We start from the raw sequence: 12,500 nt of genomic DNA on the forward strand, positions 1-12,500 counted from the left end.
GCATCCTTCCATTTTATGTGCGTGCTTTCATGGTAAGCACGTTGTATTTTTTAATGTTTATTCATTTAATAATAAAAGGGAAGGGCTGTGGTGATTGAAGAGTCTCTCCCAGCCTCCTGCTGGCAGGGGGAGAGCAGGGGGGTGGGGGTGGGCTTTGGCACGGTTACGAGCAGCTCCGGTGAGACCCCCCCGGCAGGATGCGGTGTTGCACCAGCCCGGTCGGCGGGAGAAGATAGAGGCCTGGTGTTAAACAAAGCCAGAGGGAGGTCAGAGGTCGTTGGCGAGGGCGGCGGGGGGACGGGGGGGGATGTGGGGGGTTGTGAGAGCTGAGTGATGACTGACAGCTTGCCCCCCCGGGCCCCGAGGCCCAAATCCCATTTAAATGAGAAATGTGATGCAGTGATGTGAGCCGTGACTAGGGACAGCAGGCTGGGGGTGGGGGCGGAGTCAGCAGGCTGGGGGTGGGGGCGGAGTCAGCAGGCTGGGAGTGGGGGCGGAGTCAGCAGGCTGGGAGTGGGGGCGGAGTCAGCAGGCTGGGAGTGGGGGCGGAGTCAGCAGGCTGGGAGTGGGGGCGGAGTCAGCGGGCTGGGAGTGGGGGCGGAGTCAGCGGGCTGGGAGTGGGGGCGGAGTCAGCAGGCTGGGAGTGGGGGCGGAGTCAGCGGGCTGGGAGTGGGGGCGGAGTCAGCGGGCTGGGAGTGGGGGCGGAGTCAGCGGGCTGGGAGTGGGGGCAGGCTGGGAGTGGGGGCGGGGTCAGCGGGCTGGGAGTGGGGGCGGAGTCAGCGGGCTGGGAGTGGGGGTGGCGGACTCTCTCTGCTCCGAGGCCGTGTAGTAGAAGGCCAGTAGTGTGTGTCTGTGCGCTGGAGATGTTAGCGTCTCTCACCTCTTCCCGTTAGCTGGGTCTCCTCTGCGGAGCGCTCAGGTTCTGAGGCCGCGGAGCGACGTGGGGAAACCAGGGGATCCCTCTCCCCCCCGCGGGGAGGGCGGGTCGGGGGGGTGCAGACTGATGAGCTGCAGGGTGTAATTACGATAGTGCCAGTTCTGCAGCACTCACCCCCCAACCCTCACACTCACAACTGAGCACCAGGAATGTGACACAGCATCACCGCTAAGCTCAGAGGTCACCCGAGGGCAGGAGGGGGAAAGGTCAGCTGCGAGGGTCGAGGTGCGGTGGAGACAGACGTGGGACAGGGGGCGCGGGGCGCGGGGGGGGCTGCAGGCGTGGGGCACTGCGGGTTTTAACGAGAAAGTCAACTAGAAACAGCAGAGACTGGTTTTCTGCCAGACAGTTAGAAAAACAAAGCAGACCGGCTGCGGCTGGTGTCAGCTTTCCTCCGGGGGTCGCATGCCTGACTCCAGCGTTAACGAGAGAGCGGCCGGCCGGGCTGCCCTGGGCCGCGCTGCGCTCCGTGGGCAGGAATGGGCTGCAGATAAAGCCGCTATACCATCTTTGTTAAGTTTGAATGTGGAAACCGTGTTTGGTGGCAGGTTTGGCTTTTTTGAAGGAGAAGCCCGAGGGAGGAGAAGGGAGAGGCTTGGAGCACTTTGTGCACGGCATGTTTGCATAGTGTGTGTGAGTGTATGTGTATGTGTGTGTCTGTGTGTGTGTGTGTATTGTGTGTGTGTGTCTGTGTGTATGTGTGTATTGTGTGTGTGTGTCTGTGTCTGTGTGTGTAGTGCTTGTGTGTGTCTGTGTGTGTAGTGCGTGTGTGTGTCTGTGTGTGTAGTGCGTGTGTGTGCGCGTGTGTGTGTGCGCGTGCGTGTGTGTGTGTGCGCTTGCGTGCTTGTGCGTGTGTGCGCGTGCGTGCGTGTGTGTAGTGTGTGTGTGCTTGTGCGCGTATGTGTGTGTGTGCTTGTGCGCGTATGTGTGTGTGTGTGTATTGTGTGTGTGTGTCTGTGTGTGTAGTGCATGTGTGTGTCTGTGTGTGTGTGTGTATTGTGTGTGTGTGTCTGTGTCTGTGTGTGTAGTGCGTGTGTGTGTCTGTGTGTGTAGTGCGTGTGTGTGCGTGTGTGTGTGTGCGCGTGCGTGTGTGTGTGTGCGCTTGCGTGCTTGTGCGTGTGTGCGCGTGCGTGTGTGTAGTGTGTGTGTGCTTGTGCGCGTATGTGTGTGTGTGTGTATTGTGTGTGTGTGTCTGTGTGTGTAGTGCATGTGTGTGTCTGTGTGTGTGTGCGTATGTGTGCGTGCGTGCGTGCGTGCGTGTGTGTGCGTGCGTGCGTGTGTGTAGTGTGTGTGTGCGTGTGTGTATTATGGGCTGTTGGGGAGGAGGCTGGGCTAGCGTTGCATTGAGTGGAGCCGCAGGTCGATAGAGGTTAGTGTTTATTGATCCAGACCCGTAGCTCAGGTCAGTGGACAGACTCCCCCAGGACTGCTGCATCTCAGTCTCTCTGTCTGTTCCTCTCCTGCACCATCTTTCTCTCTCTCTACTTCTCCCTCTCCTACTTTTCTCTGTCCCTCTCTCCCTCTCGAGTGGGTGGGTTCTGGATCTGGTTCTGTGTGGACTGGATAACGGCGTGAGGGGGGACTGTTTCCACCCCTCCTGACTGTCCCCTCGTACCCTGATCTCGTCCGCTGGAACAGAAACGCTTCTCCGAGGCTGAGAGATGTCTTTCAGCGCGTCTGCACACGCTCCCACAGGTGCTCTCAGCCGCGTCCTGCACTGAGAGGCGTTGATATGCGGTGCTAAGAAGCCAGCTTTACCCTGTGAACACCGGACCGCGCGGTCGCCACTCCCACGAAGCGTTCCCCATCCGCTCCCTTCCTCCCTCTCTCTGACCGATCGTTGTGGCAGCTCACAGCGGAGTGACCTTTAACTAATCAAACAGGAAGTGAGGTCAGCGAAATGCAGCCATCTTTTTTCAGGCTCTGTGATTGGCTGAGCTGGCTGGTGATAGTGACACAGCATTTTTTCATTTTGCACCAGTGTGCGTTTCACACGTGCCACCCTCTGATTGGCTGGCTGTGCTCTCTCTCTGCGCATTCACCTGAGAGAAGGAGGCGGGATTGGACCGGGCAGTGGGGGCGGAGGGGTTTAGGGTTGGGGTTAGAGACGGGGGGAGGGGGGCATGCCGTGACCACAGGGGGCGGGATGAGAGGGGGGGATTGGACCAGGCAGCGGGGGTGGAGGGATGGGGAGTGTCACAGTGCTGCTGTAAAGGGGTTAGTGAGGCAGATAGCTGGGCTGCTTTTTTTCGGTTAGTGCAGGGATTGATGCCCACATGCTACCAGCCCCCCCCCCCCCCCCCCCCACACCGTCCGCATGCTCCCAGCCGTCCCGCCAACGTTGCCTCCGCTGTGTTTCCGGCTGCGCGCCCGGCCCCGGGCAGCGGGGTGGGGGGGGCGGGACAGGAGGCTGATTCCCTCTGACAGGGACGCCCGCTGGAAAGGGCAGGCACGGGGGGGGGGGGGGCAGCCCCGGGGCGCGGCGGCCAGGCCCACGCTCCCTCCCCAGCTGCAGCAGCACGGCGGCAGCCCGACACCCGCTGCAGCTGCAGACAGGGCAGAGAGGGGGGTTCTGGGACAGTAGAGTTGGGTGAGGGGGGGGCGGAGTGCTGGTCTTTCTCAAAAGGAGGTGACGGGCAACTGAGGCCTCAGCCCTCTCGCTCCCCACCCGGTCTCCGCAGAAGTGCATGCTGGGTAGTCCATGGGGATACAGATGTGTTTCAGCTGTGGGTCAGGCCGGTTAATGAAAACAGTTTCTCACTGTTTAATTCCCCCAGGTGACCCCCTGCCCAGACAGTGAGAAGTGCTGGAGCTGCTGGGATGGGGGGGTTGGTGTGTGTTGGGGGGGGGTCTCCGGGCCTGGTGTGTAAACGCAGCCGACCCCAGCGCCAGCGAGCACGTCCAGCCCTGCTAATCGCAATCCCGTTTAATTAGGCGCTGGGAGATTACCCCCGGCAGCCGCACGCCTGTCCCACAGGGGGGGGGCGTCCCGTCACAACAGGTTTGTCACTGTGTCGCGCTGCGCCGACCGGGGGGACCGCCTGCTCATCCGCACTCCGCCCCCCCCCCCCCCCACCCCCTGCCACTCCGCTGTCAGTCATCTCCTTGAGTGACAGCTCAGCTTTCAGCTCCCCTGACCCCGCCCCTCCCCCTCTCTCTCAAACCGGAAGTGCTGAAAACATACCCACCCCACAAGCAGCAGGGAGGGGGTGGGGGTGGGGGGAGTGAGGGGGTGCGGGAGCCAGCCAGCAGATGAGCGAACGCTTTCGGTAGCTCCTGTTAATAAGGAGAGTCACGCTGCGGAATCAGACACGTGGGACGCCTGTGTCCCCCCCACCTGCGTTCGGCCTGCATTCTGCCTGCGTGCTGATTGGTCAGGGCCTGTCCCCCAGGCCGGTACCCTGCGCTGTCCTTTGTGAGGGAGCCTCTGTATTGATATGGAAATCAGACAGAGACAGAGAGAGCGCGAGAGGGAGAGGGAGAGAGAGAGAGACAGCCAAAAAAAAAAAAAAAGCAAAAACTTCAATGGTCCAGAGAGTACCGAGGCCAAAGCACAGAATACATGTTGTTTTAGAATGTGGGACTGTAGATTGCAAAGCGTCGAAACGCTTCAGCTCAGAGGTCTCAGGAGCTAATCAGAGGGGTATTCTGCGCTGCGCGGACGTCAGACATTTCTCTGTGTGCTGTTAGATCCTAATGTTTCTGCCACGTGGGAAAGCTGGCTTGCCGTTTTATTCATCAAAGGATGAAAAGAGTTATTAGGAGCCAGGGAGAGGTGATTCACCCTCCTCTCCTCTCTGATCTTTTCTCTGCTTTTTTCCCTTTCTTTTCTTCATTCTTCTCTAATGAATACCTCTCTCTGTTTGGATTGGCAGATCTCTGGGGGCGGGGCTTGGCCTGCAGTTTGATGACCTCAGAGGGGGCGGGGAGATGCGGAGGGCGGAGAAGAAGCTGTCCAATCGGAGCTACGACCGCCTCAGTGCCACACAGGTCAGTACTCAAATGCAGCCAGTCAACACGCCAGACAGCTGGTGGGCGGGGCTAATATCGCGGAGATCGGTGGATCGCGGCTTCACTCCTTTTTAGATCAGAGGGAAGCACAATAACTCCTTCCAATCTGTACAGTTACTTTCCTGTATTACATCATTTTGTACAGTTTAAGCTATATTAACTCCTAGGCTGCTCTTCAGTGGTTATGGATTTGTATAAGAGTATAATAAGAGTATGAACTACTATGTTATATTTGTTGAGCAGTTGCTCATATCCAGAGTGAGTTTACAATACAGTATAATAAACTTAGTTTACAATATTTCACATCATGCATCTGGATATTTACTGAGGTAGTTGGGATTGTTTACCTTGTTGAAGGGTACAGCAGCACTGTCCCAGCTGTGATTTGAACTGGCAATCTTTACGTTATTAACCTGGCTCTTTACCACTATGCCACCCCTGCTGCTGACCAAACCAGTACAGCCCTGTGTGTCTACTGGCCCACTGTGTAGCACGACTGTTTTAATCAGCATGTAATTTATTATCACCGTTATTGTGATATTGTTGCATCACGTTACCAGTTTGTAACCCTGCTTTGGTGGTGATAGATTTTGTAAAGTTATGCAAATAAAGCACAGTTTGGATTAGAGGCTGCAGTAACACATAGCTGCTGTCTCTCCCCCCTCTGCCTCTCTCCCTGTCTCCTCCTCTCTCCCTCTCTCCCTCTCTCTCTCCCTTTCCCCTCCTCTCTCCCTCACTCCCTCTCTCTCTCCTTCTCTCCTCCTCTCTCCCTCTCTCCCTCACTCCCTCTCTCTCTCCTTCTCTCCTCCTCTCTCCCTCACTCCCTCTCTCTCTCCCTCTCTCCCTCTCTCCTCCTCTCTCCCTCACTCCCTCCCTCTCTCCCTCTCTCCTCCTCTCTCCCTCACTCCCTCTCTCTCTCCCTCTCTCCTCCTCTCTCCCTCACTCCCTCTCTCCCTCTCTCCGTCTCTCTCCCTCAGATGAAGGCTCGGTGCTGTAAGAAGCCCGGGCGCCCGGTGGTTCTGAGCTCTAAGCTCGCCCGTAAGGTGTCTCAGCTGAAGCAGAAGGCCAAAGCCAAGCGGGGCCCCCCGGGGGCCGGCAGTTTCCGGCGCAGAGACAGCGCGGGGCCTGGCCCCGCCCCCCAGCGGCTGTGCCGAGCCCCCAGGCCCCTGAAGGGCGAGGGCAAACGGTCTGGCGACTGCGGGGGGCCCAACAGCGCCGGTAAGGCTGCGGTCAGCCCGTCTGCCACACACACACGCACACGCGCTTCAGACACGGTTTAACCGTTAAAACAGCCATTTTCATATCAGTCAGTCAGTCAGTCAAATGTTACTAGATACAGTTCACTTAACAAAGGAACTGTCACAGAGTAATTCCAACAGATGCTTTACAGGAAACACCTTATGACAATAACCACACATCACAAATCACCCACAGTGGTGTATTAAATGAAATGTGTGCATATATACTGTATATGTACATACACGCACACACACACACACACACGCATTTATAAGCTGTCTTGTGAATGAAGTAACACTTTAGTACAGCACGTCAGTTATATACAGTATGTACAGTATGTATTGCATGGTATCCAGAATAAAATTGTTTTTGTTCCTGACATATAACTGCCAAATATTAATGAGAAAATGTGGAGAATTTCCCCTGGCCTCCATAAAGCTGCCAGAGATAAAATCGACCACAGCATTTTGGTAGATTTTGGGAGTTAAATTAAGCAAAAACAAAATAAGATGAAGCAGATGGAAGGGAGTGACAGTATTTTAATCCAGTCTGTTCTGTTCAAGCTACTTTAAAACTGTAACACAGCTGTTGCAGTGAGGTGTGCAGGCCAGCGCTGTGGAGAGAGAGCCGGGTCTGTGTTTCCTCGCCAGGAGACGCTTGTCTCTCTGTCTGCAGCTTGTTTTGCTTTGTGAGTGGCCCCGAACCTGGGGAGAAGAGGCCAGCGCAGTGCTGTTCTGAGGGGACGTGTCCCTCCTGTTTCCCAGCAGGCAGTGCGGGCAGGGGCGGGGCCGGGGGCGGGCATGACGGCTGGGCGGGGCGCATGCTGGCGATGAGGCGGAGCAGGACCCGCCTGCAGACCCGGGCGAGAGTGCTGAGGGTGGGAAACGCCGCGGCGGGGACGCAGGAGGCGCCTGAGGAGAAGGACGCGTCGCCCGCGGAGAGCGAGCCGTCGCACCGAGGTGCGTGGGGGCGTGGCGAGGGGAGGGCCACTGCTGATCATTCCTCCGAACCCTGGTGCAGATGAAGGCACGCCAGCGTGTGGGAGGCTGTCTCGGAGGCCTGCGGAGTGGTGCCTCCTGGTTAATTGCACTGAAGGTTTTCCCTTTCGCATTTCGCAGGCGTGTACCCAGCTGCCAACTTTGCTCATAATCCTAACCATAATGCCAACCCTAACCCTAAAACCCCATCCATACTGCATCCATACCTGTAATGATGTGACCAGACTGTGAAGTAGTGGACAGAGAATCCTGACATGGGCAGGCTGACTGGAGTGAGGCTGTCTTTCTTGGACAGATGCGCAGCAGTACCCACTGCAAAGAGAGCATGGCCCGGTTTCGTAATGATGCGAGCCCTGTTAGACACCTCAGGGCTTACTGGTACACGGTAACCTGAAGGAGGAAACGGTTCCCTCGGGACTGCACAGCAGTCAGAATTACAGCCCACTGATCTGTCCTGCAGGTGATGAAGAGGAAGGCAGGCAGGACAGTGAGGAAGAGCACGACGATATCAAAGCTCCATCTTCCAAAGACTCTGGCGTGATTGGTCCGTCCCCTTCTTCAGTCGTGAAACTGGAGGCCAATCAGAAAGCCAAAAACAAGAAGGAAAGACAAGGACTTCTGGGTAAAAAAGAGCTTTCAGATAATCAAAATAAATGGTATAAATGACTAATATGTGTTAAACTTTGTTAAAATGACTCGTGTTTAAAGTGGTGACTGGACTCTGCAGGGTCTCTGAACCGTTCAGCTGTGGAGGAGGTGAAGGTGAGAAAGAGAGCCCCCTTCAGGCTGGCAGCGGTCACTGCAAAGAAGAGGCAACCGGAGCGGCAGGAATTTGGGGTGGCAAAGAGGGCGCGGCCGCAGGGGCAGGGGGCGGAGCCCGGCGTCCTGCCCCCCTCCAGCGAGAGGCTGAAGAAAGCCACGCACAAGAGCACAGCACTGCAGCGGCCAATGGGAAAGGTGAGCAGCTGGAAGTGGGCGTGGCAGTCAGTCAGTCTCTGATCTGTGAGTGAGTGATTGGCAGCACATGGTAGCTCCACCCATTATGGGGTTCATGGAGGATCAGTTTCCCATCATTAAGAGTGGGTGGGTGGGGGTTATTAGAAATAAGAGCCCCTGCAGACCAAGCTAACAGGTAAGGGGAGCTATGATCCGGCTGGGTCACCCCTGAGCATAGTCACCCCCCCTCCCGTAGCTCCCCTAAAAGGCTCCAGGCCACAGAAACAGATTACCCACCATGCACAGGATGTCAGATGGGATGGCTTGTAAACCCAGCCCTGATAAGATAAGGCCGTCCGCTCGGCTGGGTGAGTAATGTGGGCTGTAACGTACATGGCGAAGCGCGGTCTGTGAGGGGTTATCGCCGCCTCTCCCAGGTGCGGCCGCGCCTCGCTCGCCCCCGGGGTCACACAGACATACCGCCGCTGCCGTGAGGCTGGAGGGCGCCCCCTTCAGGGCAGCGTGGCGGAAGGAACGGAACGTCCCCCCCAGAGATGTGCTGCCTGTGAGCCCCAGTACTTCCTGCTGACAGGCTGCTGGCTAAAACCACGCCATCGGGTCTGGGCCTGCCCTAAAACCAGACCCCCATGCCCCACCCCCCATCTCGGCAGGTGCCCTCAGGCCCCTCCTCCCGCTCGGGGGAGCTGGGGTCCTGTGCACTGTTATTGTCATGAGGGAGGAGGGGAGGAGCCTGAGTCACATGATACCCCCCCCACAGCCTCGGGGCCGTGCGGTGAGCCGTCTTCTGGAGAGTTTCGCCGCAAACGAGGGCTTCCAGCTGGATGAGGACAGCAGCTTCTCTGAAGGGGAGGAGGACGATCTCAACGCCCCGGGACACCCGCCACGCCCCAGCAAGGGGGCCCCCCCAGGTGAGAAAGCAGACCCCCAAAACCCAGCACCTCCCCACTCACATTAAAGGTCCAATGCAAATGGAGTTTAGTATCATTATTATAAAAAGGGCCATACTGAGCCAGCCTGGTTCCAGCTCTGCATTGGGAAAAGGGTATAATGAGCCAGTCTGGTTCCAGCTCTACAGTGGGAAAGGGGTATCATGAGCCAGCCTGGTTCCAGCTCTGCAGTGGGAAAGGGGTATCATGAGCCGGCCTGGTTCCAGCTCTGCAGTGGGAAAGGGGTATCATGAGCCAGGCTGGTTCCAGCTCTGCATTGGGAAAGGGGTATCATGAGCCAGCCTGGTTCCAGCTCTACAGTGGGAAAGGGGTATAATGAGCAAGCCTGGTTCCAGCTCTACAGTGGGAAAGGGCTATAATGAGCCGGCCAGGTTCCAGCTCTACAGTGGGAAAGGGCTATACTGAGCCGGCCTGGTTCCAGCTCTACAGTGGGAAAGGGCTATACTGAGCCGGCCTAGCTCCAGCTCTACAGTGGGAAAGGGCTATACTGAGCCAGCCTGGTTCCAGCTCTACAGTGGGAAAGGGCTATACTGAGCCGGCCTGGTTCCAGCTCTACAGTGGGAAAGGGCTATACTGAGCCAGCCTGGTTCCAGCTCTACAGTGGGAAAGGGCTATACTGAGCCGGCCTGGTTCCAGCTCTACAGTGGGAAAGGGCTATACTGAGCCAGCCTGGTTCCAGCTCTACAGTGGGGAAAGGGCTATACTGAGCCGGCCTGGTTCCAGCTCTACAGTGGGAAAGGGGTATCATTAGCCAGCCTGGTTCCAGCTCTACAGTGGGAAAGGGGTATAATGAGCCAGCCTGGTTCCAGCTCTACAGTGGGAAAGGGGTATAATGAGCCAGCCTGGTTCCAGCTCTACAGTGGGAAAGGGGTATGATGAGCCAGCCTGGTTCCAGCTCTACAGTGGGAAAGGGGTATAATGAGCAAGCCTGGTTCCAGCTCTACAGTGGGAAAGGGGTATAATGAGCCAGCCTGGTTCCAGCTCTACAGTGGGAAAGGGGTATAATGAGCCAGCCTGGTTCCAGCTCTACAGTGGGAAAGGGGTATAATGAGCCAGCCTGGTTCCAGCTCTACAGTGGGAAAGGGGTATAATGAGCAAGCCTGGTTCCAGCTCTACAGTGGGAAAGGGGTATAATGAGCCAGCCTGGTTCCAGCTCTACAGTGGGAAAGGGGTATCATGAGCCAGCCTGGTTCCAGCTCTACAGTGGATTATAGCCCTTCCAGCCAACTGCTCCAGCTCAGTCATGTGAGTGATACAGGCTCTGAGACTCTGAGACTCCGAGTGTGGCTGATACAGGCTCTGAGACTCTGAGTGTGGGTGATACAGGCTCTGAGACTCTGAGTGTGAGTGATACAGGCTCTGAGACTCTGAGACTCTGAGTGTGAGTGATACAGGCTCTGAGACTCTGAGTGTGAGTGATACAGGCTCTGAGACTCTGAGTGTGAGTGATACAGGCTCTGAGACTCTGAGACTCTGAGTGTGAGTGATACAGACTCTGAGAATCTGAGACTCTGAGTGTGAGTGATACAGGCTCTGAGAATCTGAGACTCTGAGTGTGAGTGATACAGGCTCTGAGACTCTGAGTGTGAGTGATACAGGCTCTGAGACTCTGAGTGTGAGTGATACAGGCTCTGAGGCTCTGAGAATCTGAGACTCTGAGTGTGAGTGATACAGGCTCTGAGACTCTGAGTGTGAGTGATACAGACTCTGAGACTCTGAGACTCTGAGTGTGAGTGATAACAGCTCTGAGACTCTGAGACTCTGAGTGTGAGTGATACAGGCTCTGAGACTCTGAGTGTGGCTGATACAGGCTCTGAGACTCTGAGTGTGGCTGATACAGGCTCTGAGACTCTGAGTGTGGCTGATACAGACTCTGAGTGTGAGTGATACAGGCTCTGAGACTCTGAGTGTGAGTGATACAGACTCTGAGTGTGAGTGATACAGACTCTGAGACTCTGAGACTCTGAGTGTGAGTGATACAGACTCTGAGACTCTGAGTGTGAGTGATACAGGCTCTGAGACTCTGAGTGTGAGTGATACAGACTCTGAGACTCTGAGAATCTGAGTGTGAGTGATAACAGCTCTGAGACTCTGAGAATCTGAGACTCTGAGTGTGAGTGATACAGGCTCTGAGACTCTGAGTGTGAGTGATACAGACTCTGAGTGTGAGTGATAACAGCTCTGAGACTCTGAGAATCTGAGTGTGAGTGATACAGGCTCTGAGAATCTGAGACTCTGAGTGTGAGTGATACAGGCTCTGAGACTCTGAGTGTGAGTGATACAGGCTCTGAGACTCTGAGTGTGAGTGATACAGGCTCTGAGACTCTGAGACTCTGAGTGTGAGTGATAACAGCTCTGAGACTCTGAGAATCTGAGACTCTTGAGTGTGAGTGATACAGGCTCTGAGACTCTGAGTGTGAGTGATACAGGCTCTGAGGCTCTGAGAATCTGAGACTCTGAGTGTGGGTGATACAGGCTCTGAGACTCTGAGTGTGAGTGATGCTGGGTAATTCCTGCTCCTCCCTCTTACACAGCTGTGCCAAACTGTGTCCTGACCAAGGAGGCTCTGGTGGACGGTCTGAAGGTGCTGATATCCAAGGAGGACGAGCTTTTATACACAGCCTACGTCCACACATTGGACCTGCCCGACATGTAAGCCCCGCCCCCTGACACACACGGACACATGCCGCACTGCATGCTGGGAGCTCTGAGGACTGCCCCTTTGGATTGCTCCCTAACCCTAACCCTAACCCTTCGGATTGCTCCAGAACTGTGGGGTTTCATTGGTCACTCTTGGACAGGGTGTCATGTGTCCCTTGAGTCTGACACAGTTCTGTAGCTAGTACTGTGGGCAGTATACCCACTCAGTTTCCATTTTGAGGCGGAACTTCCATAGCCTTCTACAGCAGATTGCTGGTACGGGATGCTGAAAGCCCCACCTCTCACCCTCGCTCTCCTTCTCCCAGATACAGCGTGGTTATCGAAGGGGAGAGAGGAAACCGCCCCAGAATCTACTCCCTGGAGCAGCTGCTGAAGGAAGCAGTGAGTTCCTCTCTGCACCAAATACCGCCCCCACCTACATATCCTACAGCACTAACACAACAGCTGCACTGCTGGAAGGATGTGTGTGTGTGTGTGTGTGTGTGTGTGTGTGTGTGTGTGTGTGTGTGCGTGTGCGTGCGTGTGTGTGTGTGTGTGTGTGTGCATGTGTGTGTGCACGTGTGCATGTGTGTGTGTGTGCGTGTGTATGTGGGCGTGTGCGTGGGTGTGGGCGTGGGAGTGTGCGCGTGTGTGTATGTGCCTGTGCACGTGTGTGTGCATGTCTGCACATGCGGTGCAGATGGACCCAAGTTAGATTCAGACTGTGTTCGACTAAGACTGGGTTAGACTCAGTCTGGGTTAGGCTCAGTC

The 12,500-nt window shown here is 56.1% G+C and overlaps 1 protein-coding gene across 1 annotated transcript in view; it reads left to right on the forward strand.

Moving 5' to 3' along the window:
• Positions 1-12,500, forward strand: part of LOC118781440 (BAH and coiled-coil domain-containing protein 1-like) — a 103,719-nt gene that overhangs the window by 81,464 nt on the left and 9,755 nt on the right. Inside the window, 8 exon segments of the mRNA XM_036534482.1 lie at positions 4,813-4,927; positions 5,926-6,166; positions 6,952-7,146; positions 7,646-7,807; positions 7,913-8,142; positions 8,900-9,050; positions 11,624-11,741; positions 12,056-12,131. Coding sequence (XP_036390375.1) covers positions 4,813-4,927; positions 5,926-6,166; positions 6,952-7,146; positions 7,646-7,807; positions 7,913-8,142; positions 8,900-9,050; positions 11,624-11,741; positions 12,056-12,131 — 1,288 coding nt within the window.

This window comes from Megalops cyprinoides, chromosome 1 (assembly GCF_013368585.1).
Source record: "Megalops cyprinoides isolate fMegCyp1 chromosome 1, fMegCyp1.pri, whole genome shotgun sequence".
Lineage (NCBI taxonomy): Eukaryota > Metazoa > Chordata > Actinopteri > Elopiformes > Megalopidae > Megalops > Megalops cyprinoides.